This window comes from Neofelis nebulosa, chromosome 6 (assembly GCF_028018385.1).
Source record: "Neofelis nebulosa isolate mNeoNeb1 chromosome 6, mNeoNeb1.pri, whole genome shotgun sequence".
Taxonomy (NCBI): Eukaryota; Metazoa; Chordata; class Mammalia; order Carnivora; family Felidae; genus Neofelis; species Neofelis nebulosa.
In genome coordinates, this window is record NC_080787.1 from 140869113 (window position 1) to 140895188 (window position 26076).

At 41.8% G+C, this 26076-nt stretch overlaps 1 protein-coding gene across 21 annotated transcripts in view; it reads right to left on the reverse strand.

Annotated features, from left to right (window-relative positions):
* The window catches only part of SYNE1 (spectrin repeat containing nuclear envelope protein 1), a 490159-nt gene that overhangs the window by 212913 nt on the left and 251170 nt on the right, over positions 1-26076 (reverse strand). For 20 of the 21 annotated variants that reach the window (XM_058735689.1, XM_058735694.1, XM_058735678.1 and 17 more), the window contains 15 exons: positions 25061-25204; positions 24576-24731; positions 22899-23063; positions 21340-21512; positions 18848-19001; positions 15588-15731; positions 14639-14803; positions 11070-11387; positions 9994-10149; positions 9668-9838; positions 8486-8812; positions 7074-7226; positions 6159-6326; positions 4057-4233; positions 828-974 (listed from right to left, as the gene is read on the reverse strand). In XM_058735689.1, coding sequence (XP_058591672.1) covers positions 828-974; positions 4057-4233; positions 6159-6326; positions 7074-7226; positions 8486-8812; positions 9668-9838; positions 9994-10149; positions 11070-11387; positions 14639-14803; positions 15588-15731; positions 18848-19001; positions 21340-21512; positions 22899-23063; positions 24576-24731; positions 25061-25204 — 2718 coding nt within the window. The remainder of the gene's footprint in view (positions 1-827; positions 975-4056; positions 4234-6158; positions 6327-7073; positions 7227-8485; positions 8813-9667; positions 9839-9993; positions 10150-11069; positions 11388-14638; positions 14804-15587; positions 15732-18847; positions 19002-21339; positions 21513-22898; positions 23064-24575; positions 24732-25060; positions 25205-26076) is intronic. The other variant, XM_058735692.1, reaches the window with a different exon arrangement.

Below are 26076 nucleotides of genomic sequence, written 5' to 3' on the forward strand. Positions count from 1 at the left end.
CGATAAACACATGGAGCAGAGTAAAAGTAGGGAAGTAGGATGAAGAGGTGCTGTTCCTTTGGGGAGTATACCTCCAAGAGCTCTCTGAGGAATGGAATTGGTTCAGGGAGGGAGCCAGTAATGCCCTGGGGAAAGAACATTGCAGGTGATGAATCCACAGCGAATGCAAAGCCCTGAGACTGGTGTGGAGTGACCCAGTAGGAGCAAAGATCAAAGAGGTGGGGGTGGGGGGTCGGGGGGAGACCATGGAAGACCTCACAGGGGAGTGGACCCTACATCCTAATTTGTTGGATTTATGCCTCTATGCCTTTTCAACCTCAGAACTGTTGACATTTGAAGCCAAGTGAATCTTTGCTGTGGGGGCCGCCCTGTTCAGCACAGGGCTCAGCAGTCTCCCTGGTGGGTCCCAACAGCATCCCCAACACTCCCCGTGGAGACAACCAAAACTGTCTCCAGACATGGCCAAATATCCCGTGGGGAAAAAAATCACCCCTCCTCTCTGTTTACAAATCATGTACACTGCAGTATGACACGTGAATTTCTTCAAAACCTTCAGAAGTAAATATACTTGCAATCATCACTACATACGAGGACCCTGGGGCTCAGAAAAATTAAGTGACTTACCCATGGTTACCCATGGTAATACTGAGTAGTTATTAAAGTTGATGCCTCAGTTATACTGCCTGTGCTCTTTCAGTGAGGCTCAGATTTTATTTATACTTTTATGCCCTCAGGAGTCAGCACAACTTGGTACATAGTAAATACTTAACACAATTTCACTGAATGAGTGAATCACAGTATTACATACACTTTCAGGACTCTACTACCTGCTTCACGGCTTCTGCTCTGCTCAGAGGTGGGTGCTGGGTTGGCTTTAAATCTGGTTGGACTGCAGAGAGCCAGGCCTGGCATTGCTGTAGAGTGTCTTGTCGGCTAACATGCTTCTGAAGTTCATGTTCCAAACTCTGGTACACCTGAGACGAAACAATCACGGGACGGTTATTAGGATGTTCAGGAAATCTCTGTTGATCTCCATAAAGATCACCGGACTCAAATGAAAGACACTGACCAGGCCATTTACATGGATTTTATCCACAGGACTCCCCAGTGCCATATGCACATCTAAGGAGTCTGCTTATGTTCCAAACTATGGCAAAGCTCAATGGCCATCTTCGATTTATCACTTCTCAACCTGCGTGTTATAATATCTTGAGTAGAGGAAGAGAATGTGGGCAGGGCTAATGTAACAGTAGAAATGGGTAGAATACGTGAAACCTTTGAAGTCAATTGTCAAACATAAATCAGAGCTTTTGCAGTCCCTCCCACCACCGCCATCGAATAAATATTGTATGTTTTGTTTAAGCTAGAAACTAAACATAAAAATAAAACACCGCATCATGAAGAGGCAACCAGTATTTCTCTAACTCAAATACTTCTGCTTTAAGAATATGGTCAAGTTGGAACTAAACTGTAACATAGGGAATGGGAAAGTTGGATGCCGTCATTTCATTTTAGAAGTTGTATTCCAGGACAACAATTATCCATAGTAATCCAAACATCTTCTAGTACGTCTATTCAATTCATTAATCCTCAACCAGCCAACCAATTTCCATTTTATCCATAATGACATACTAAGAAACTATTACGTGTCTCCTTGGAATCAAGGTGAAATATACCTATAATGTTTTCCTGAACAAACTATTCTATTAAAAACAAAGAAGAAAGAAAAGAAAAAAGAAGGAAATGAAGTTAGCATGGCTTTTCTTCTTTTAACACACGAGAAACAATGAATTCTGCTTTTCTCTGTCATCTGTTAAATTCACCATTTTCATCTGATATTGGAACTGTCTCTTATTCTTATTCTAGCAGAACTAAAAAGAGATAAGGTGTTTAGTTTTCGTTATCATTTTACACACATTAATTATAAGGTTCTGATTATGCTCTTGGAATTTCATCAGTTTTTAAAAATTTATTTTAAAATTATGTGTTTGTCTTTGAAAATTTACCAGTTTTTTTTCAATTAAACAATATCCTTAATGTGTAGAAAATGCGTGCTACAAAATCAGTGTTCAAAAAAAATCTCTATTGAAGGATTAAGTAAATCTAACAAATAATTGCAGATGATGACATAGAGGGAAAAAGGGAGTGAAATGAAATAAAACGGCATGGAACTTTCTGGTGTGCAGGGGAGAGGGCCAGAGGGAGAGAGAGACAGAGAGAGACAGAGAGAGGGAGAGAATTCTAAGCAGACTCCTGAAGCTCAGCACAGAGCCTGACGCGGGCTTAATCTCATGACCCTGAGGTCATGACCTGAGTCAAAATCACGAGTTGGATGCTTAACCAACTGAGTCCTAGCCACTCCTTTCTTAATTTTTTGAATGTGAATTTTTCAAGTCCAGTGAGTCAACTAATGTCACCTAGCATCTTTTTTTAATCATGATGAAGACAGAGCATTCTTCCCATGTCACGTGTACACCTCCAGTTTTTACTGGCTAGCCCACTAACAAAAATAATGGACGTTTTGCCATGCCACTTAAAAATTCTGAAATGATAAAAAGCAATTCATTGATTTTAACTAATTTTTGTTAGAAGAGTGATTCTTATCCATCTTAGACTATTTCTATAACATTAAGAATTCCATTAAGAACACCCATTAAGGGGTGCCTGGGTGGCTCAGTCGGTTGAGCGTACGACTTCGGCTCAGGTCATGATCTCGCGGTCTGTGAGTTCGAGCCCCGCATCGGGCTCTGTGCTGGCAGCTCAGAGCCTAGAGCCTGCTTTCGATTCTGTGTCTCCCTCTCTCTCTGCCCCTCCCCTGCTCATGCTCTGTCTCTCTCTCTGTCAAAAATAAATAAACATTAAAAAAAAAAAAAAAAGAACACCCATTAAGGGGTGCCTGGGTGGCTCAGTCGGTTAAGCGTCCGACTTTGGCTCAGGTCATGATCTCACGGTCCGTGGGTTCGAGCCCCACGTCGGGCTCTGTGCTGACCACTCAGAGCCTGGAGCCTGTTTTGGATTCTGTGTCTCCCTCTCTCTCTGACCCTCCCCGTTCATGCTCTGTCTCTCTCTGTCTCAAAAATAAATAAACATTAAAAAAAATTAAAAAAAAAAAAAAGAACACCCATTAAGTTATGTCTCAAATTTGATACTAACTCCTTTATCCAATTTCTTTTTTTTAAATTTATTTATTTATTTTTGTGAGAGAGAGAGCAGGGAAGAGACAGAGACAGAGGGAGAGAGACAGAATGAGTCGGGGAGGGGCAGAGAGAGAGGGAGAAAGAGAATCCCAAGCAGGCTCCATGCTCAGTGAGGATCCCAATGTGGGGCTTGATCCCACAACCATAAGACCATGACCTGAGCCAACATCAAGAGTCAAATGCTTAACCGACTTAGCCACACAGGCACCCCTATCCAATTTCTTTCTTTTTTTTAATGTTTATTTTTGAGAGACAGTGTGAGCCAGGGAGGGGCAGAGAGAGAGAGGGGGAGACACAGAATCCAAAACAGGCTCCAGGCTCTTAGCTGTCAGCACAGAGCCCGACGTGGGGCTCGAACTCACGAACTGTGAGATCATGACCTGAGCCGAAGTTGGACGCTTAACCAACTGAGCCACCCAGGCCCCCCTCCCCTATCCAAGTTCTAGATGATTTCATAAAAATGTTGAATTGGAGTAGAACCTAGGTGGCATAGAGTTAAACAGAAAACAATTATTGTGAAAAGTACAGAATAAACTTACTTTGGTGTTAGAGAATAAATGGCAAATTATAAGTATTGATAGTGTGCAAATCAAAAGAAAACAAAATTTTTAAAAATTTTCACAATCAATCTATGAAATAAAGGGATTGGGAAAACTGAGTATCTTCACATCGATCAAATGTGTGATATGTGATTGTGTGTCCACACAGAGGCTATGAAACCTATCATCCTATTTCCTACCTGGAAATGCAACAAAGTTATCCTGAAGACTGAAGATCAATGTTATTTTTTAAAAGCTCTAGATTATACAGACTTCCTCTTTAATTCATTGTCATTCTAGAATATTCTAGGGGTACTCACCCTCTGAGCTGTGCTGCAGACAGCTGAGTAACTGTCCTTAGTGCCCTGCAGGTGAGCGTACACATTTTGTTTTAGTTTTGCTTGAAGGTGGTCTGCACACTGGCTGATCAAATTGTCGCCTTTACTTTTAAGGTTGTTCAAACGGTCTTCAAAACCTGCAATTTCTTCCATCATTGCCTGCAAAAATGGAAAAAAATACAGAGTTCTCATAATTTCACCTTCAGTTTTTAAATAACCAATTTATCAAAAAAGTTTAAAATCAATCATTTCACTGTTTAATGATGTTTTTGAAACACTTTTGCGTTTTGCCTTACTGACCAGATTCACAAACAAACAAAAAATCTATTTTTAACGATACTCTCATGGGGAGAGGTAATGAGTTTAATAGATTAAGTTATATAGGGATGATGCAGTAACTGTTGAGATGAGAGTGAATTCATGGATGACCTCAGCTATACAGTTACAGAGATATCTGTTCCATGGTATTATTATCAGCAAAATGGGTGTCCATACATTTTGCAGCTCTATAAATTATAACTCTGGTATAATTTACATCTAAAACAACCCAATTACTACTTAATCTAATTTACTAATATCTAATTAATAATATAATATCTACGATATAATAATTGACTGCCTTATTAGTAATTTATAGTTATATAATACCTAACTTACATTACATAGTATTTATAGTAATAAAAATAATATTTACCATGCACCATTTATTAAGTACCTGGTATAGTCTAGGAACTGTATATATCCCTAATAAGTGTATATTATCATCATCATTTTATAGCTAAGGAGACTGAAGCACAGAGAGGTTATATAACATGCTCCAAGTCATATCATCAGTAAATGGCAGGGCCCCGGGCTCTGGACCCCACTCTGCCTGACTCCAGCTTGTACACACCCCCATCCCCATACGTGGTCTCCAGTGAGCATTTTCACAGATCCCTTACAGAGGGGGAACCAACTTTTTCAAATCAGGTTTTAATTTCCTTACGGCGATACAATACTAGCGACAAGTGGCACATTCCAACACCAGGTTTCCTGGGTTGACACGTCGATATACTTAAGAGAAACTCTAATGGGATCTCAGCAGCCCACAGTCCACCATGTTCTGAACTGGTGCTGGGTTAATGGTTATCGCATACACACCATATCGAAAAGAACCGTTTGTCTTTGAGTTGTTATAGAACCACTGCACCATGAGGTTATTGAGGGCATTTCCTCGGTGCCTAGTAGAATATATTGTGTACTTGCTTTTCTATTCTTATGTGCTACATAAAATTTCCTCCTCAACGTAAGGCATCCTGCAGCCTGAAGAGGTTAACTGGCTTTCTTAAGACACACTAGATATTGAGCACATCATGACTAAAATTCAGTGTCCCATTAAGGTCACCAAAGTTGCTCCATAAAATTGTGACTGCATGACATCTGTCATCTGGCACATATAATTACTACCAATACATAATAATAAAGATCAGAACAGTGCATATCAGTAACCGTGCTTCGTGGTTTACAAAATGCTTTCATGTACATCATCTCCTGTAACGACCATGACACCACAACAGCTCCGTGATGGGGCTGGTATCTTTATTGCCCTTTAGAGAACAGCAAAAGGAGGAGTCTCAGAGAGTTTAAGTTCCCCTGGCTAGGAAGAACAGAGTCTGGCCAGGATCCAGACACCTTATGATTACTATTCCTGTACCCTATCTTTGGCCACACTTTTCTAAAATAAAGCTAATATCTTCCTTCGATAAATTACTTTAGAAAGATTAAATTCTTTGGGGGGCTGGGGGGAAACTACTAGCTGGGAAAAACACCACGATGTGTCTAGAAGTTGAAAGCCAGGATTGAACTGTTGTCGCTTCACTTAAATATTGAATTCCACTGTTCTCAGTTATCAGATGTTCTTGAAACTCAGACCTGATTCTTTAAGTACAGTTGTTATGATCCAGAGATGTGTGCTCACGCTCTTTCTCTCTCTCTCTCTCTCTCTCTCTCTCTCACACACACACACACACACACACACACACACACACAAGAGCACAGCTGTTAAAGCCACCCTGCATTCTTCAGCACGTTAGAGACAGGCGTACCTTGTGGTGAGCCAGTTGCTGGGTAATTGTCTCTAGACTGCTTGTCTCCATGAGGTCAGGCGCCACCAGTCTGCCTGACATCTGCAGCAGCCACTTTTCTACTTCTTGGAGCTCACTGTTATAATCTTCATGGTCTTTGACTTTCATCTCAAGACTGCAGACGTGCTCCTATAAAGCCAGGCACACATTAGAGATGAACTTCAAGGCAAAAGTCTACTCATGACTGCCTTATATTTTTTAAAACCCAGTGCAACTCATATGGTAAGTACAGTTACATATTTCAAAATATTACTAGGAGCAGAAAAAACACAAAGAATCATCATACAACTTAAAATCCCCATCTGAGGGGCACCTGAGTGTCTGAGTCAGTTGAGTGTCTGATTCTTGATTTCAGCTCAGGTCATGATCTACGGTTTCTGGGATCAAGCCCTGAGTCGGGCTCTGAGCTGACAGGGCAGAGCCTGCTTGGGATTCTCTCTTTCTCTCTCTTTCTGCCCTTACTCACCCCCAAAATAAATAAATGAACTTTAAAAATAAATAAAATAAATCCCTATCTGGATAAAAGGAAAAAGCCTGACTCATACGAGCCCTTAATATTCTGAGAAATAAAGTCAAACTCCTTTTTGGCAAATAAACACATTTTTACTTATTTAAAAAAAAGTTTTTTAAATGTTTATTTATTTTTGAGAGACAGAGAGAGAGAGAGAGAGAGCACGAGCAGGGGAGAGGCAGAGAGAGAGGGAGACACAGAATCCAAAGCAGGCTCCAGGTTCCCAGCTGTCAGCACAGAGCCTGACGTGGGGCTCAAACTCACGAACCGTGAAATCATGACCTGAGCTGAAGTTGGACGCTTAACTGACTGAGCCACCCAGGCGCCCCAGTCACATTTTTATTGAATTTCTGGTTTCACCTTACCTTGCCCGCACCACAGAGGTCCTGGTAATCACTTTGAAGTTTATCCATTTTGTCCTTTAAAGTGACATCCTGCACCAACTCCAAGAGAGCTTCACCTTTCTCTCTCACTGATTTTATTGATGGTTCATGGGACAGCACCATTTGTTGAAGTGACTTGAATGACAAAGGAAAAAAAAAAAAAAAGCCAGCTCATCTATGTGATCAAAGTAAATATATACATATGTCTGTGCCGTGTGTGAGACTATCTACCTCAAATAAAGATCTCATAGATATTTTTATAATTCAATAAGTGTGAAACATTAGAGAATAATCTTTATGATTAATAAAGTTATAAAATACAGAATAAAAGTAACACATCACACAGCCATACACATGTGGAGAGGGATGTATGGAAAAGACGTACCCTTGGCTAAATTTAACATAGTTCATATTTCTGTTTTCCACCTCATTTCTTCTACTGGAGGAAAAAAAAAACTCAATACAAAAGGCAGCGAGGTGTTATCATTTGACTTTGAATTCATGCAATTAATTGCAGCTTGAGCTAGATGTGAAGTTAGAGGGACGGATTCCAGCAACTACATTGCTATAACAGGCTAAACGTGCTATTTAAATATATCAAGAGCTCAGTGAGGGGGAGGGAGGAAAACCGGTTGTGATGCTTAGGTGGCATTTTCAAAGGCACACTGTTACCCTTGGCAGAAAAACCCAGGACGGGAATAGACATATGGCTGGAGGAAGAAACGCTTCGGAAAGGAAAAGCTGTGAGGCAAGCCACCACGCTGTAACTCTTAAAAACTGTTGCCAAATAAGTTGGGTCAAATGTATTCCACACATATTATTCTACATATAAGCCTCAATGAACTGTTTCAACATTTGAGCAGGTGAAATACCTATATCTATCTATATGTCATGTATAGCTGTATCCATATCACCACTTATTCTTTCAAAAATTAATTTCTAAAATGTGAAGCTACCGGTGGTTAATTAGAACTTATTTTCTTACAAACGTGGTATCTCATTCTCAACTTACCACAGATCAGCTTATAGGCATTGGGTACCACAACATGAAGGAAAGACTCCATACAAAAGAGACAAAATTCATTCGTATGAGATCCTGATGCTAGGAAGATTTATCTCGGGTACCCATATACCTGAATCAGACTATCAGAAAAGATCGCCATTTACTGATGCAATCTGAGTATCAAGCAGGTATGATTCCTGAATGGAGGACTAAGCCTGATGGAGCACATCTAGCCAAATAAATCTACATCACTCACCCCCAGTAGAACACACATGTTAAGGACATTTTCCAGCACCCACGAAGGGTGACACACACCAGGAATCACGTTCCTCCACCCAGTCCTACAGGCGTGACCTCCCCGAGCATTTGTCAATGAAGAACGACATCCTACCTTATATTTAGATAACTGAGCTTTTTTCTCATATAATTCCATTTTGGGTTCTTCAGGAGTGTGTAGAATTTCTTGGTATTCTGATATCCACTGAGTTAGTGCTTTATATTTATCCGAGAACTCCTTTGCTAAGAGAAGTCCTTTTTCCAGAGTCATGTGCTCTTTTCGGACGGTGCTGGTCAGTTCCTTCAACTGCTCCACATGCTCATGGATGTCTTTCCTTAACATCTCTGCCTCGCCATCCTCCAAGTATTTAAGAGCCCTCTCTCCTTTCTCTCGGGCTGATTTCAGCAAACTGTGGCCTTTGTCCATGTCTTTTAGCAAACCCTGAGGAAGAGAGGGAGCAGGAAGCAAATAGAGAGTTAGTATTATTTCTTTCCTTTTATTTATTTATTTTTTTTATTTTTTATTTTTTCAACATTTTTTATTTATTTTTGGGACAGAGAGAGACAGAGCATGAACGGGGGAGGGGCAGAGAGAGAGGGAGACACAGAATCGGAAACAGGCTCCAGGCTCCGAGCCATCAGCCCAGAGCCTGACGCGGGGCTCGAACTCACGGACCGCGAGATCGTGACCTGGCTGAAGTCGGACGCTTAACCGACTGCGCCACCCAGGCGCCCCTATTTCTTTCCTTTTAAAGAAAAGGCTTTCAAGTTCCATTCTCGAGTTTCCCCTTAAAATACACTGTTGAAGTTTTATAACCCGATGTGACCTGCCAGGAATCAGAGTCCTCTTTTCCTTACTTCAATATAGGTTTTAACAAGTCTTGAACAATATATTATTTCCAAATCAGAGACTTAAAGCAACAACAACAAAAATAAAAACCTGACCTTCTTCTCATCCTCAGTAGTATTCCTAAAGATCTGAGTAAAAACTCTTTTGTTAATACGTGGTGCCATGAATTTGAGATAATTTTTTTTTAATTAAGCGTCAAACTGGAATTCAGACCGGAGCAACAAAGTCTGAGTCATTCAGGTGAAATCACACCACAAATCAACGAAAGCCAACTTTTGGCCTTACGGAGATTACAACATAATATTTGGAGGGAAGCGTGAGCCACAGACCATCACTCCTCCTGGGGAACAGGATGAGCACACATGCTCCCAATACCTGTGCGGGGGAAAGGGCCAACAGGGTGCAAGAACAGAGGTTGGGAGACAAGTCCAGCGTATGCCCGCCTACCTCCAACGTCTTCATTTTTTTCCCCATCGTCGCTTTATCTACTCTGTCAATTTTGGTGGCCACGTTCTTGAAGTTTTTATGAGTAGAGCTGTACCAATCAGAATAGGAACTTAGGGATAATTCTGATTCCTCCAGACTCTGGATCTCTTCCTCCAGGAATTGTATCTGTTCCTTTAAAAGGAAAAACAGAATTGGACAGGAAATTAGAGACCTGTACCAGGGCCTTTCTTGATAAATGTGTGTCTTCCCCAGAAGTTGAAGGGAGGGAGAACATCTCTGCTTGTGAAATGTGCTGGCCGGTCGTGAGCAGCTGGTGGTGCACTCACCAGCACTTGGAGAAGAAGGGCCTGGTATCTGGAAGTGAGCTGGGTGGCCTGACAGCCCATGCTGCTGCTCACATGGTTCTCGTCCAGCATCTCCTGAGCTCTGGCGCCCACGTCCTCAACTTCATCTTTGTACGCGATGACTTCCTCGTGCCACTTCTGAAACGATGTAAATGTTGCAGGAACCGGGTCAATCTTAGGCATTAGGGTGTAAGACAAATGTATGTATCTTCATAATAGGAAATGATGTCAGTGTATGTTCAGAATATATTTATTCTGCGACACAACTTTGAAAATATACTATATGTCCCTTATGAAAAATGATATAAAAACCATACCCTTCTTATTTGGGCACTTTTCTGTATATGTTACACTTCAGTATAAGAAAAAAATACATAAAATCATCATTAATATATAAAATGATTTTAGTGTGTGTTTAGAATATATTTACTCTGAGATATAATTTTGAAAATGTGTCATATATAACCTTCATGAAAAACTGTATTATAATAACACGATAAAAACCATACCCTTTATGAGTTTGAATACTTTATGTATTAGACTGGCTCGAAACTTTTTTTTAAAAAAGACAGAGTCACATATATTTTTATGTCTTCTGTTGTACTCAGATAAATTTTAAACTGGATGAATAACGATAAGAAATTCCAAAGGCCTAAGTATTATTTTGATCATGCCTACTGAATTTGCATAAAAGTTAGAATAAAACTAATTATCAAGTATTATTTCAATGCACTACATTAGAGCAATTTCAAATCATAGCCATAAACTTAAATGATTCATTTCATAAATCGTTCATATATCTTGACGAAGCAAGGTAATAGGGTATGGGAAGAAAATACAAACTATTTCATTAAATTATATTTTATTAAAGACTAATTTAGGATTCTATTGAGTATTTGCTGTTAGAAAAATGTTCCATAAAGTAATCCATTTTTGTAAGCAGAAAGAGGTTTTGCAAAATTTAAACCTTGGACAAAAGTTACTGAATATTTTAAAGAAACACACTATGCAAGGTCATTGCTACTTTGACAAAGACCAAGAACTGATAGACTTCGTACCTTCATCTGATGTAACTGTATCTCCTTGGCTGCCCGGTTAGACTGACGTCCAGTCCTGAGACTCACTTTGTCCTCCAGTGTTTTGAGCCACCCGTCTACCTGCTGATACTTTTGTTCCATCAGCCTCAGTTTGTTGACCACATTGTTGAACTGAGTCCGGGTCTCAGACAGTCTCTGCTGGTAAGCCTGCCAGTCCTGCCGGAGGGATTCTAAAGCCCGGTCTTCTGTCTGAGGGATGCCGGATGGGATCACTTCCTCCCTGGTGTGTAGCACCGAATTCAACAGCACCTGCCCCTCGGCGCAGTGCACCTGTAGCTCCTGTGGGGGAAACGTGTGGCTGTCACACCTCATTCATATTTTACACCTGCACAAGTTATCATGTCTCACCCAAGTCAACAGTGCCAGCTTGAACTTCACATTAGAAAATCCTTATTTTATTCTCGATCTTACAAGAAATGTGCACCTAACACTGAACATCATTTCTCAAGTCAGAAGACTCAGAAGTATTTCCAGTAAGATAATCCTAATGCACAAGTACACAAATTTACACACACGTATACTCCAACATTTGTCTTCACCGTCTTAGAAAGTTTCTGAAATTTGGCTTTTCAGCTTTCAGGCAAAAATACCTGTGATTAAAGGGGTTTTATTTAAAAGAATAACCAAATCTTCTTATGGCTCATAAACTACAAAGAGGCCTAAGGCTTCTTGCTTTGACATTAATGGGGTCAGTCTATACTGTGGCTGAGAAAGGAACCATGGACCCTTTGTTTTGCTAGGAGAGATCCTTTGCCAGAGCCGTTCTAGGGAACATGATGGTCAAGAGAAGTTGGACCTGGAGAGTACAGGGCGTACAAACCTGGGAGGCCAATCTTCATAACTGCCCCGTAGCTGCTCGCAGGTACAAAATACCTTTTCTTCCACCAGAGCATAAGCCCCAAAGATTTACCCTACAAATTTGGTATGAACCAAGCCTTAAAGAGCAAACACTACTTTTTATAGAAAGAAAAACTCATCTCCTTAAGGAGGTTGGCAAAAGAATGTTATATACTTGTATATCTAATGTATAAGGAATCTATACCGTTACTTGATCTGATCATCTAAAATTGAAAGGAACCCAGTGAAACCGCATTAAGAATGTTAGAAGTACCAACATTTTTAGTTAAAATGCAGTAGTATTTTTTAAATCTTCAATATAAGTTCAAGCCATTTGAAATTGCGCTGACCATCTTTTTAATCCACAAAGATAGCCATGTCATATGGTTCAAACAAATGGATGCTTTTTTTCTTAGCTATGATGCCACTCTAAGAATGTTGTATAAGTGGAAAAGAACAAGATATATGGTGAAATACTAATCAAAATGTCCACCAACAGAAATTTTATTCCAAAATTCATAGTTTTTTAAAAAACTTAACTTTGTATAATACTTTCTCTTAATTGAGGATTGGCAAACTTTTTTTTTTTTTTTTTTATAAAGAACACAATAGTAAACATTTAGGCTTTGCAGGCCATACGGTCTTTCCTGTAACTACTTACCTCTGCCACTGCAGCACAAAAGTATCCATAAATGATACATAAGTGAATGGGTAAGGCTATGTTCCAATAAAACTTTATTTAAAACGTAAGTATCACGGCCATAGGTTGTAGCTTACTGGTCCTTGCCCTAAATTTATTAATCTTCCCACTATATCACTTTTTCCATATTTTATAACAGTTTTCTTTATCATACGAATCATCACTATGTTGGGTAAATTCTTATACATCCCATGTTTCAAGTATTTATTCTGAAGGAAAAATACGGTTCAATATTTTACAAATCCCTATGTGCGATGACCCATATGAAGCCTTCAGTTTATAGGAAGTAACTTGTACATGTGGCCCAGACAGCTGGCCACACCACCATGCGTACTGTAGGACCTCAGGACGCTGAGGAAGTTCTGCCATGCAGATGAAATATCACGGTTCTCCATCAGCTATTTCCACCACTAACATCTCTTCTCCTTCTTAAGATTTGTGGCAACTCAAAATAAGACAACGTAAAAACCAACATGTGGAGAGACAAGAGGTACCCAGTTCAGGCCGCGCTACCACTGACTGAAGTGAAACATTTTCCTCCAAACAGAACAAGAGAAACATCTGCTGGTGACAAGTGACTTATTTGTCCCAGGTCCCAAACAGAAGGCTAGAGAGCTTGGTGTGTGCTTGCCAAGAATTTGAAGTGAAGTGCTGAGAGGGGTCATTTAGCAAAACCAAAGCCAACCCTACTAGAGGAAATGACAACGGCTACACGTGGCAGACCAGAGTCCTTATTATTTTGAAAGAGAATCGATTAGATCCTTAAATAAGCTAGTGAAATTAGGACCCTTTTAACGTCTCCCTCATAGGTATTTCATGAATGGAGCATCATTTAAATGAGTTTTGCTCCCATCTCATTTAACCCTTCCTTCGGACAGCTCTGTGGAGGACCCTGAATGAGAGAGGTTCTCTCTTGCCCCAAGTCATCCAGTGTGAGGTCCCACACCAAGGATTAGAGTCCAAAATTTCTAATCTCAGACTTGTGCTCCTGCCATTATACACTCCCCAGGACTTAAGTGAAATAGCCAGAAATTTTACATGCCAGTGATAACCTCCGAGACCCTGTTGTTTTCCCTTTGTGCAAGCTATAGGTACCTCTTGCCCAATCTGGAACCGGTTCAGGGTTCCAGAGCTGATAGCCATCAGGGCTGATACTATGTCAATAAATTCCAACACACAGCTGGGGGCACGTGGATTTGTCTCACCGGCCTTTCTCCATTCTCTACTCTGTGTGCCTCGTGGTCCCTTCTAGGACCACCTCCTAACCCCTCCCTATCTCTCTAGGTAAAATTGGGGGGCTCTCTTTGATGTTCCTATAAGATCCCTTGAACCAGTCTATTCTTGATGACATTGTTCATTTTTCATTTCATGATTCATTATTCCTCACTAAAGTGCAAGTTCCTTGAGGGCAGGAATCATATTTTAATCATCTTTATGTGCAGTAGCTAGGAAAGCATCTGCACAGCATTAGGTATTCAATAGATGCTGACCGAGTAAATAAGTAAATGAGTTAAGGCCACTTTCCCCACTAGGTCTTTCATCTTGCCCTGCATTGCAGCCTGCCTGCCTGAGCTAATTCTCGTTCAGCAGTGTGGGAGCTTTCGGCTGAAACTAGATGGTGCAATCAGTTTGACTTTGAGGAATGTCATGTTCTACCGACTCCTGCTGCTAGGCTCCAGTTACAATTCATCCTTTAGGGAGCAACAGGCAGGTGGGTCAGTCAGCACCATCAACTAGACCATTAGCCATTGCCGACAGCGGCCACCTTAGTAACTGACTAGATTCCTCGAGTCCCAGTCCTGCTCTGTCTAAATTGTCCACCTGAGGATCTCAAATAGCATGTACGACTGAGATCCCAGAATGCTGTAACTCAGGATCTCCCTTAATGGCTATCAGCTCTTTACAGGATTCAAGGTCCTATTAACTTCCCATTGCTTAAAATAATAATTCCATATTCAGGATGAAAATTCCTGTAAGATGAAGTAGATTTTACCTGAAGATCTCGCAATGTTGTCTCATGAGTGTGAGCATCACCTTCAAGAACTGAATACCGGTCAAGCTTTTCTTGTTCTTGCCCCAGCCAAACTTCAAATGCCTTGAGGTCTCTCTGATACTCTTGGTGCAGGCGAACTAGTTTTTCCGACTTGGTTACTGCTTCCTGTGATGAGCATTTAAGATGGTTAAGATAGGAATACATTACCACATGCAGTGTTGACGTAGTATGTGAAAAGAATTCACTTTTGGAATTTCAGGAAGACATGATTATTAAATCACTGGCATACGATTTGCTAGAAGAATGAAACTTTAGCTTTAAGTAAAAAATACAAACACATAATATCAGGATGAAAAGGGGTCTTGAGGATTATTTAGTGGAATTAACTATCGATCTCTGAACTCCTTATGAAATGTTACATGGGTTTGCCAAACAATGAATGAATCTTACTTGTCATAAGAAGACACTTTTGCTAATGAAGAAAACAGAAATTCTTATATTGTGCCTTAAGTGAGGATTGGGACTCGTGTGGATTTAATTTTCCATGTTCTTTGTCTAATGAATTAAGATGTGCTTGAAAGTTATTATTTTCTTTGTGACACCTAAATGCAGAACGATAAATATTACTGGTGATTATTTACTGCTTCAGAAAACTCTCATCACCAGACATATGAAAACACTTATACATCTTCATTGTGATGCTATCCAAATTTTTTCTTAAATTGGCTAATTGCTGGGAATTTTTATCGAGAATCATTTTCCTTCTGTAACTTTCATGTACTAACACCAGATGACGGTTTTTGTTTCTGCCAATGTTCAAAGTACTAACATTCATTTGTTCTTTGTGCTTTCACAAAGCATCATTCCAGAAAGTAAAGGAGTCTTTAAGGAGGCACAGGTCTAAACCCTCCTATTTCAGTGCACCTGCGTGGAACACGGGTACCAATACCTTGGCCCTCTCCGTGATTGCTCTGTATCGCTCCTGAAGATCCTGGAACTCTAACTGGGTGACATAGTGCTCTGTCATGCCGGCCCCTTTGAGTTCAATGGCCTCCAGCAAGCTGCTGTAACTCAGCACTTCTTCACTTAGTAACTAGAGAACATTTAAAGGAAAAGAAAGAGTTACCAAGTATACCGACACATCAGTAACACTGCTGAAATTAAGACAATTTAACTGTGTTGTTGACAAGTGACCTCAGGTTTTCTATCTACAGACAGGTACCTCGATAGATCCATCCATCTATACGTGTGTATAAAGCGTGTGTGTAAGTGTATTTGATATCTGGCTCAGAACTCGCTCTGAGATATTGATTCCAATTGACTTGGGCATCTTAAACTTGATTTGTCTCCTGATCTGCACTCCATTCCCATACCTTCCCAGGCCCCACCAACCCCCAAATCCCCTTCTCCTTCAGTCTTCTCTCAGATAGTAAATGCCACCACATCCCATCCAGATGGCCATCTCAGACCACTGGAAGTCACCCTTTCTCCCTGCTCGGTCATGCCATCTATGAGGAGATCCTGTTAGTTCTGTCTCCACGTTATACCCTGACATTTGTCCTCAAGTCTCCTGCAAACACTCTAGCCCATGCTGCTACAATCTTTTACTGGACTCGTGCAATATCCGCGGGGCAAATTCCCCGCCACCAATTCTTGCTCCATTCCTTTTTCACACTCCACACAGCAGCCTGAGTGATGGAAGATTTTAAGCCTATAAACGGAGTCCTGTCACTCCTTAGCTTAAATCTTCGACTATCTTCCCGCTGCTGTCAGGATCAAGCGCAAACCATCAGGCTAGCCCACGTGGCAATGTGTGGATGGGTCCCTGCTCCTCTACCAGCTCACGTAACAGCACTCACCCTGTTTATCCTCTGTTCCGGCAACATGTGGCCTTTCTTTTAGTTCCTCTGTCGAGCCAGATTCTCTCCCCCCTCAGGGCCTGAGGATGTGCTGATTATTCTACCTGGACTGCTCTTGTCCCACCTCCTCCCCAGACTGATTTTTCTGCACTACATTCCTTCTGGCATAGTCTATAAGCCTGCTGTTTCAGAGAGGACTTTTCTGTCCCTCCTTCCACTCCAAACAATCCACGTTAGCTCCGTGCAGATGACTCTTTCACAGCGTGCCACTTTTTTTTTCACGTGCTCATCATCAGTTCTAACTGTGTATTTATTCATGCACTCGGGTGGGTGTACGCACTCCCACCAGAACGCAGTGCTTCTCTGTTGTATTTACCTAGAATCGAGCACAATGCCAGGGTGCAGCAAATTCTCAATATTTATTGAATAAGTGAATAATTTAATTAGCCAATAAATCATTAGAATAATATTATGAGGTAGATAATTATGATTATATTAATTTTCAGATGCATAAATGAGACTCTAAAATGTTAACTGATCTGGCATAAATCACACAGGCCATTTAGTCATTCAGATGACTTTTATTAAGCATTTGCTCTGTGTCAGCCAGAGAGCCCAATGCATAGGATGTAAAGAAATATTAAGCACCTTTAGCCACTGAGGGAGAGCGGGATATAATCATATACTTTGTACCAGTGATAAAAAGATATGAACAACAGAGGATAGGAGAACTAAGTAAGCTTAGGGTGGTGAAGGTATCACAACAAAACAACTTGTGTTAATTCAGAAAGTGGAGTGGAAGGTTGCTGGTGGCTGAGGCTGAGCTAGATCGTTCCTGCAGAGGCATGGAATCTCTTCCGTCTAATGTGGCCTTTTCAGGAAGTAGAAGTCCATGGGTGCAAGGAGGGTGGGGAGCAAAGGAAATGAGGGTGACGAAGGAGATTATTAAAATTCTTACAAAGCAGATGAGGAAGATCAGTCAGAGACTACAGACAATAGGACAATGGGGCTCCCGGGCAGGAAAGTGAGACATTCACCTTTGTCTGAAGGTAACAGGAGATGGAGACAAGAGACAAAAGGAGCAATTAGGAGTCTGTCACAATTGAGGAAAAGAAGGAGAGACTGTGGTCAGGAGACACTTCTGGGAGAAAACCAGCAGGATCGAATGGCTCTTTCAAAGTGGGGTGAGGAAGCAGGAGCTGGGGATGATGAAGTTTCCGGTTTAAGATACTCAGCAAGGGGTGACACAAATGAACTGAGACTGAGAATATCAGGATGTGAAGGATTTGGGGGTAGAAGTAAGAAGTACTGCTTAGGACATAGATAAGGTTGAGGTGGAACAGGTCATCCAATAAACATGCCCTGGGATAAGGATATAAATCAAAGGGCTCCAAAATTTTATGTCTGAATACCACTATTAATAAAAAGATTTGGGGCGCCTGGGTGGCTTGGTCAGCTGAGCAACCGACTGTGGCTCAGGTCACGACCTCACGGCTTTGGGTTCAAGCCCCACATTGGGCTCTGCACTGACGGCTCAGAGCCTATGCCTACTTTGGATTCTGTTTCTCCTTCTCTCTCTGCCCCTCCCCGCTGGTATGCATGCACTCTCTCTCGCACGCTCTCTCTCTCTCTCTCTCTCTCTCAAAAGTAAATAAGTAAACATTTAAAAATAAATAAATGAATAGGGGCGCCTGGGTGGCTCAGTCGGTTAAGCGTCTGACTTCAGCTCAGGTCATGATCTCACAGCTCATGAGTTCAAGCCCCACTTCGGGCTGTGTGCTGACAGCTCAGAGCCTGGAGTCTGCTTCAGATTCTGTGTCTCCCTCTCTCTCTGCCCCTAACCCACTCACAATCTGTCTCTGTCTCTCTGAAAAATAAACATTAAAAAATTTTTAATAAAATAAATAAATGAATAAAATAAAAAAGGTTTAAGAACATATCCCCAATATCTATCTTCTGTCTATCTAAAAAATGTGTAGCACCTCACTAATATAAGCATCAGAAAAATGTATGACAGTAGAAATACAAAAGATGTGATAAGAAGAAATCATTTTTACTTCCTAATGATGAGCAGGCTAAAGATATTAAGATATTGCAAGTTGCCAAATTTTAAATGTATCATGAAACATGGATATCTGAAGTGTTCCTGGAAGAGAAAATTTTCACTCACTAGTAAAATAGCCACAAACAAAAGTCTGGTTTAAGAAGCCATTAGAAATTATAGTAAAGCCCCAAATACAGTTTACCTATGTATACAGTGCTAGCATGCAGCTAATCATATTTTTACGTAACTAAGGCATTCTGAAAATGCCTGTTGGAGGACAAATGGAGTCTGAAATCCAGCTCCCACCTTGGCTTTTCCCAGAGAGGCTGTTTTCTCCCGCAGTTCTGCATACTGCCTTTCAGATTCATTTAGGCTCGCTTCCACACTGTCCATCCAACTGGAAAACTGTCGAACATCATCCTGATAACTTGTCCACTTAGAAAGAGCTCCTTCAAGTTGACTGAAAGGTATTCGAAAGGACAACAATCTACATTGAGAAGCCACATAAATCCAATCTGCCCAATCTCTATCTGCTCTGCTCTGTCCACCCGACGAGCAGGGAGCCCACAGATCAGGACAGGCAGGAGCTGGGTCGGGATGGGTGGAAAGGCAAGGGCTGATCAAATCTGAGTCTGGGTCCCTGGCAAGCATAACCTCAGGAAGCAAGGGACAGTTAAGTCCAGGCTGATAGGTGGAAAAGTGGGACTGGACATAAAACTTGGAATCAGTAAGCAGGTCATGTGAGACCCTGGGAGAGGCTTGAGGGCCAAACTGGGAGAGATCCCTTGTGGGAAGCTTTTCCGGAGTCAACACTCTAGGGAGGAAGAGGACCAATACTTAACTCCGTCAAGTTGAGCAGGACGTCCAGAGGAGAGAAAAAAAAGGAATTAATAAAAGAAGGAAGGAAGAAGCAAATAAGAAAAAGCACAGTAACTATCTTGCATGAGATTTAAAAATCAGAAAATCATGGGGTGCCTGGCAGGCTCAGTCAGTTAAGCATCTGACTCCTGATTTTGGCTCAGGCCGATGATCTCACAGTTCATGAGTTCGAGCCCCTTGTTTAGCTCTGCACTGACAGTGCAGAGCCTGCTTGGGATTCTGTCTCTCTCCCTCTCTTTGTCCCTCCCCGACTCATGCTCTCTCTCTCTCTCTCTCTCTCTCTGTCAAAATAAATAAAATAAAAGAATATAAAAATAAAAATCAGGGGCGCCTGGGTGGCTCAGTCAGTTGAGCATCTGACTTCGGCTCAGGTCATGATCTCATGTGAGTTTGAGGCCCGTGTCAGGCTCTGTGCTGACAGCTGGGAGCCTGGAGCCTGCTTTGGATTCCGTGTCTTCCTCTCTCTCTCTGACCCTCCCCCATTCGTGCTCTGTCTCTCTCTGTCTCAAAAACGGATAAACATTAAAAAAAAAAAAATTACAAATAAAAGTCAGAAATCACAATGGAAAAATAGGGTAATGTTTTCTGAACTGGTCTAATCTGATTATTTCTCTTACAGGTAAATTAAGCACTCCTTCTCTCAATTACTGATGTTATGTTTTCAACGTCATTAATCATTTGTGCCTAATTTAACTACCACACTTTGGGTTATTTTGTAGCAGACACTCGGAGCTCCACCCGTAGCTCCGTCCCTCCCGACCACACCAGGGCAGCCAGCGTGCTGCCCCCTGACAACCAGCGTCACCTCCTCCTGGGCGGGAGGGCATTCTCTGGTCCCTGGAGCTCGCTCAGCTGGAGGGCAATGTAGGTGAGAAGTGCCTGGGATTGTTGCCCCCCTGGGAGTAGCCCTCAACTGCCCTCCTGACTCATGGAAGTTTGTTTACAAACATTCTAGTTCTGTCCTCAGTGGGTGGCTCTGAGCCACGTGTTCTGTGCTGGCTCCCGGCACTGCCCAGCGGATCAAGTTCCAGCTGTCCCCTGCGCTCACTGCAGGAACTGCGTTCACTGCGCTCCCTGCGGGAACCGCCTTGAGAATATCCCCTTTATCAGCTGCTCTTCCCTTCTCATCTCTCTCTCCCATCCCCTCCTGGTGTTTCCTGGGGTTACCTCCCAAATCAACTACTTGCTTTAAATAACGTATCTTTAGAGGCCCCTGTGTGGCTCTGTTGACTGAGCCTCGAGCCTCTGACTTCGGCTCAGATCATCGTCTCACGTTTGTGACTTTGAGCCCCGAGTCAGACTCTCTGCTGTCAGTGCAGAGCCTGTTTCAGGACTTCTGTCCCCCTCTCTCTCTGCCACGCAAAGATAGATAGATAGATAGATAGATAGATAGATAGATAGATAAATAAGTAAATAAACTCTCTCTCTCTCTCTCTCATAAATAAATGTTTAAAAATTATAAATAATATATCTTTACATGATGACACATTTATTTATCTTTTATCTTGTTAAGCAGTGAACAATAACAAAAAGAAATATGTGGTTATATTAAAATGTAGGTATGGTATTGCAGGCCAACCTAAACGCAATATTGTACTTACAAGTTTCTTTTGTTCTAATAAGAAAAAGGAGAGGAAAGAAGAAAAGAAGAAAGAAAGGAAGGGAGAGAGGAAGGGAGGAAGGGAGAGAGGAAGGGAGGAAGGGAGAGAGGAAGGAAAGAAGGGAGAGAGGAAAGAAGGGAGGAAGAGAGAGAGGAAGGAAGGAAGGAAAGAAGGAAGGAAGGAAGGAACAAAAGGAGGGACAGAGGAAAGGAAAAGAAGAAGGGCAAGAAAACCCCAGGAATGGCGGGGTACCGTGCTGTTCTGTTGATCTTTTGGTAACGGCTTGGCGCTATGATAGTTCGCTGTGGTTCCCCTTACCTTTTGCAACGAATGGCCGCAGACAGAAGGGAAGCCCACATATCCTTCACACTCTGCAGCTGCTGCTGAATAGCGGGCCAGCCTTCCGGAGAGGTATTCTGCAGGACAGATTCCCCTCTGGTCACTATCATTTTCATCTGGATCTCTTTTTCCTGTTTCACTGATAACAGGGCCTAGAAGAGCAAATTACAGAAGCCCTTTGTCATTTGCACGTTTAGCATTTGTGGCTTTAAATGTTTCAGAGATCCTGAATGGGAGAACGACATGCAATCAGGTTGAGCCATGAACCTCTCAGGCTGACTGGGGGGCGGGTGGGAGAGTCACTTGCTGGTGAGTGTCAGCAACCAATCGCCAGTCACCTGCTGGTCCCCAAGTGGCCTCAGCTTCTTAGGGCTTGACTCTTCTCTGAATAATCCCTTCTTTCCACTGAAATTTTGTTTTTTACTGGTTTTCAACAAGAGAAAAATAGACTACAATAGAATTCATGGATTTTCAAAGGTCACAGGATAAAGGGCTTTATAATGTTAAGGTCTCTAGCACAACAAGCCCAAAGAAGTAGATTAATTCACAGTATATATTAATCTACATATTTCGAGGTCTTCACGGCACTATTCTTTTTCTATACAAATAGAAGTTTGAATTCAAAGGGATAAAACTGGCGTTATCACTTAAAAGGCAAGGTTTCATCCCTCTCCTTAATCGGACCCCGACAACCTCTACAGGTTCAGCTTCAGCTCCTCATGGCTGTCAGTTTTTGCCACAGCAAGAAGGAACTGCTAGCAATTTCTCTCACACAATGCTATTTGTTTTCTTTGGCTTTTGCTTAGGCTGGTACAGTCTCAAATCTCGGTTTAGATAGGAGACTTCCTGAGAAATCTACTCCAGTTCTCAACCAAATCCCTCCTGCCTGTTCCACTCTTCTGTGTGCCTGTAACACCACAAATACATCCCAGTCTGCTATAATTGTCTTCTCTGCTTCAGCCCCCAGCCTCGGACAATGAAATCCTTGAAGACAATAACCATATTTTATTCATTTTTGAATCCTTGGTATCAAGACAGAGAGCCAATGTCCTATAAGACACCCAGTATATGAATGGAAGGTGAATGACTGCGGATTATTATCTTTATCACAAATGTGAAATAAAACTAAAATCCTGGGATGGGAGAAGAACTGACTGAATGACACAGGCAGACAAGTGAGTTGACCAAAATGGGAAGTGGCTTGCTCTAAAAAAGTTTCATCGAAATATTTTCGAAGAGTAAATGTCCTATGATGTAATTGGAAACTCGCCTCTTAACTATATCCGAGAAGGAACCACATTTGGTTGCTATTTTTGTTTAATTTTTGTAAAGCACTTAGAAGTGAATATGTCTGGGGCCAAATGATTCAGGGATGCTTAGGCAAGGCCACCCCTCTGCATACAGGGTCACACCCACGGAGCATTCCTGGACTGCTTGTGGAGACAGTGGGACATAATCACACCAAACAGATGGAGACTTGAGAAATTCTGAGAAAGACAAATTCTGTAGATTAGAGACACTTCTCTAAAGATGCACACCTCAAGCTTGAGCATCCTGCTGTCCAGCACGCTTTTGTCGGATATTGGGTGGCAGTAAGAGTCCAGCATGTGAACCGCATCTGTCATCCAGTCTTGTAGCTCTTTAATCCCGAGGCAGAACTGATTGTGTTCTGCGACAATTCTATCCAATCTTGACACTTTCTCCTGGAAATGACAGGAATCGTTTTCCAGCGGTCCATTCCACCTTACAACCTACAGACACTCAAACTGTAAAGCTAACCATTGGTTTCAAGTATGTGCAATCAGCCACGGGTCCATATGCTGCACAAATATGACGCAAGTCTGTATTAACCTGAGATGCGGGAAATACCTTTGTGACCGGAATACCTGGGCCCAAAGCAGAACAATTACAATTGACTGCCCTCACTTTAGTCACTACTCTTCTTCATGACAACTGTGACGTTTTTCCGGAATCGGCAAAATCGCTTCCTAACGCCTTGTGTGGGAGATGAATCACGGTACTTTCTAGCTTTCCCATACTACATTTGGCTTAATGGATACCCCGTACCCGTATGACCTACATTGTGACCAGGTCAAAAAGACAACTGTCTGAGATTTTGTAATAGCTCTATCTTTCAAAAATTGGGACCGTGGATATGATTTTAGTGATTAACTAAAGGTTATATCCAACACAGTGAAGATTTTGACTATGTTTACAGCTCTTTTTTTTATGGTTATAGCTCTTAAAGCATTCAAGTATCTATTGATTTTTGCTATCTAAATAAATGCAAGGAATATAAAGATGCCCTTAATTCATTCTAATTTCAGATATATGCCAGATTTTCTAAAGACAAAAAAGTAACTTATTCATAGAAAAAAATGGGTGTAAACATAGACTATTTACTACAAGACCCCTACTAGTTATAACTGTGTCAGTGATGCTTTATTGAGGACCCAAATTAGCAGACCAGAAATAAGTCCACACTAAAATAGATGAAGCCATATTACAGTAGGTTCCCTACACTCTAAGATCTGAAATGCAAAAGAGAAAATACAGGGAACAAATGTTAAAGCCACATAAAGCTCAAGGCAGACCTGAGCTCACAAAGTTCAAGACGGGCCTGCATGACACCTGCTGAATGTTCTAAATTAGGTCATAGTGGTATCCCATTTACATTAAACTGTTAGAAAAGGTATTTAATCAGTTATATGGATCACTGCCAATTTTGAGCTCTGCTCTAGAATCCGAAATGAAACTCTCCACCAACACGTCCTTGAGAACCATTAACAACATAAAGAATTCAGACGAATTAAAAAAAAAAAAATGATCCAAACTCCTTATAATGTAGTCTACTAAAATTTAAACTGCTTTGAATTCCTGCTTTTCTAACAATTTAACCTAAGATTGTTTAGGCCCCAAACTCTGAATTTTGCCTTACGTTTCCACTTTGAGTCTTCAAGATAAAAGCCCTGGGAAACATACCATTTCAGTGTTGAGGAGACGATCTTGTGCAATAATAGAGCTTGGAAAATCTCTTCAATCTCTGAAGCCTCCCTAGCTCTCGTCAATCACACGAAGATCTACTGCACGAACGCGTGACTTGAATTGGGAGGCTGGGAAAGACACTCACACGCCTTATCCCTGACCCAGCGGACACCCTGCACAGACGGGTGGCCCCGGTACCACACGCACACACAGCACATGGCAGGCGTTACCTTTGTTAGATTGCTTAGAGCTAGATACTGAGAAGACAGCTGCGACACTCTGTGCATAAAGCTCTTGCTGGCAGCTTGTCCTTCCCACAGCTGCTGAGCTTTCTCTCTTAGCCTGTTGAGCTGAGGCTCGTAGCAGTTTATTTCCTCAAGGACAGACTGAAAAGCACAAGCAAGTTACTATTAAGAGGCTGGGGGAGAGCACACCGCAGACGGAGCTTTGGCCCAAAGAACGTGGAAATAAACATGGCGTGCAATTGGTGCGCCCTGAAAGCTTTACAATTTCCAGGCTACACACGGGACAGACTACAGGACGGAAACAGATCACACCTCCGAGGAAAGCCAGAAAACATAAAATCCGCCAGAAATAGGGAAAGGGTACGCTGCATCTCCAGACAGCATGACCTAATTCCAGGGTGCGCCTGAATGCAAGGTTGTGCAGAGGACAGGGGTAAAGACGTGGCCGGAAGGGCACATGGTCTCATTACCTGGAGCTTCTGCTGTTCCCTCCTCTTTGCTGGCAGATCGTACAGGCGATTGCTGCTTTCTTGCACCAACTTCTCAGTTTTACTCAGCCAGTCCTGGACAGGCTCAGCGCTCACTTCAAAGTCCTTCATTTGGATCTTTAGATTCTACCAGATTTTAGATCACATTAGGGATAAAAAAAAAAAAAAAAAATGAATAGCAAGTCCAAAGTCTTACTTAGCACTTAGCATTCAAGGCCCAACAGTCTGGCCCCCTAGTCCTTCTTCCCTCCTACCCCGGTCCTGATGTATAGAACATTCTATCTTTCACCTTAGCATCTGTATAAATGTTGAACATCTTTTTAGAGCTTTTTAGTCTCAAATTTTTCAAAAAGGAGTTTTTGCGTCATTATCCAATCCACCTCAGAGCTCATACCCACTTCTCAACTTCTATCACATTTGTTGCTTATACCAGTCAATATGTACTTTATGGATTGTCATGCAGGCATGCCTTGTCTCCACAACCAGCTTACAAGCTCTGTGAAGGGAGGGCCTTGTAGAAATATAAGTAAATATTAACAAATATTTTGTCGAGTTTGATCAATGATGGGATAAGAAATAGCATATGGTTTCAGGTGCCTGAGGGGCTCAGTCGGTTAGGTGTCCGACTTCGGTTCAGGTCACGATCTCACAGTTCGTGAGTCTGAGCCCCACATCGGGCTCCGTGCTGCCAGCTCAGAGCCTGGACCCTGTTTCAGGTTCTGTGTCTCCCTCCCTCTCTGCCCCTCCCCCACTTGTGCTCACTCTCTCTCCCAAAAACAAGGAAATGAACATTTAAAAATAAATAAATAAATGTTCCTTCTGCCTGTGTTTTCCATTATTTCTTCTATGGTTTCAATGACCACCTACAAACTCCTAAAACCCCCTATTTATAGAACTGTATTTATGCAACACTTTAAGTCAGAGTGCCTGGGTTTGAATCTCGTCACCTCCTCGCAGTGAGAACTTGGCAGATTATTTAATCACCTTTTGCCATAATT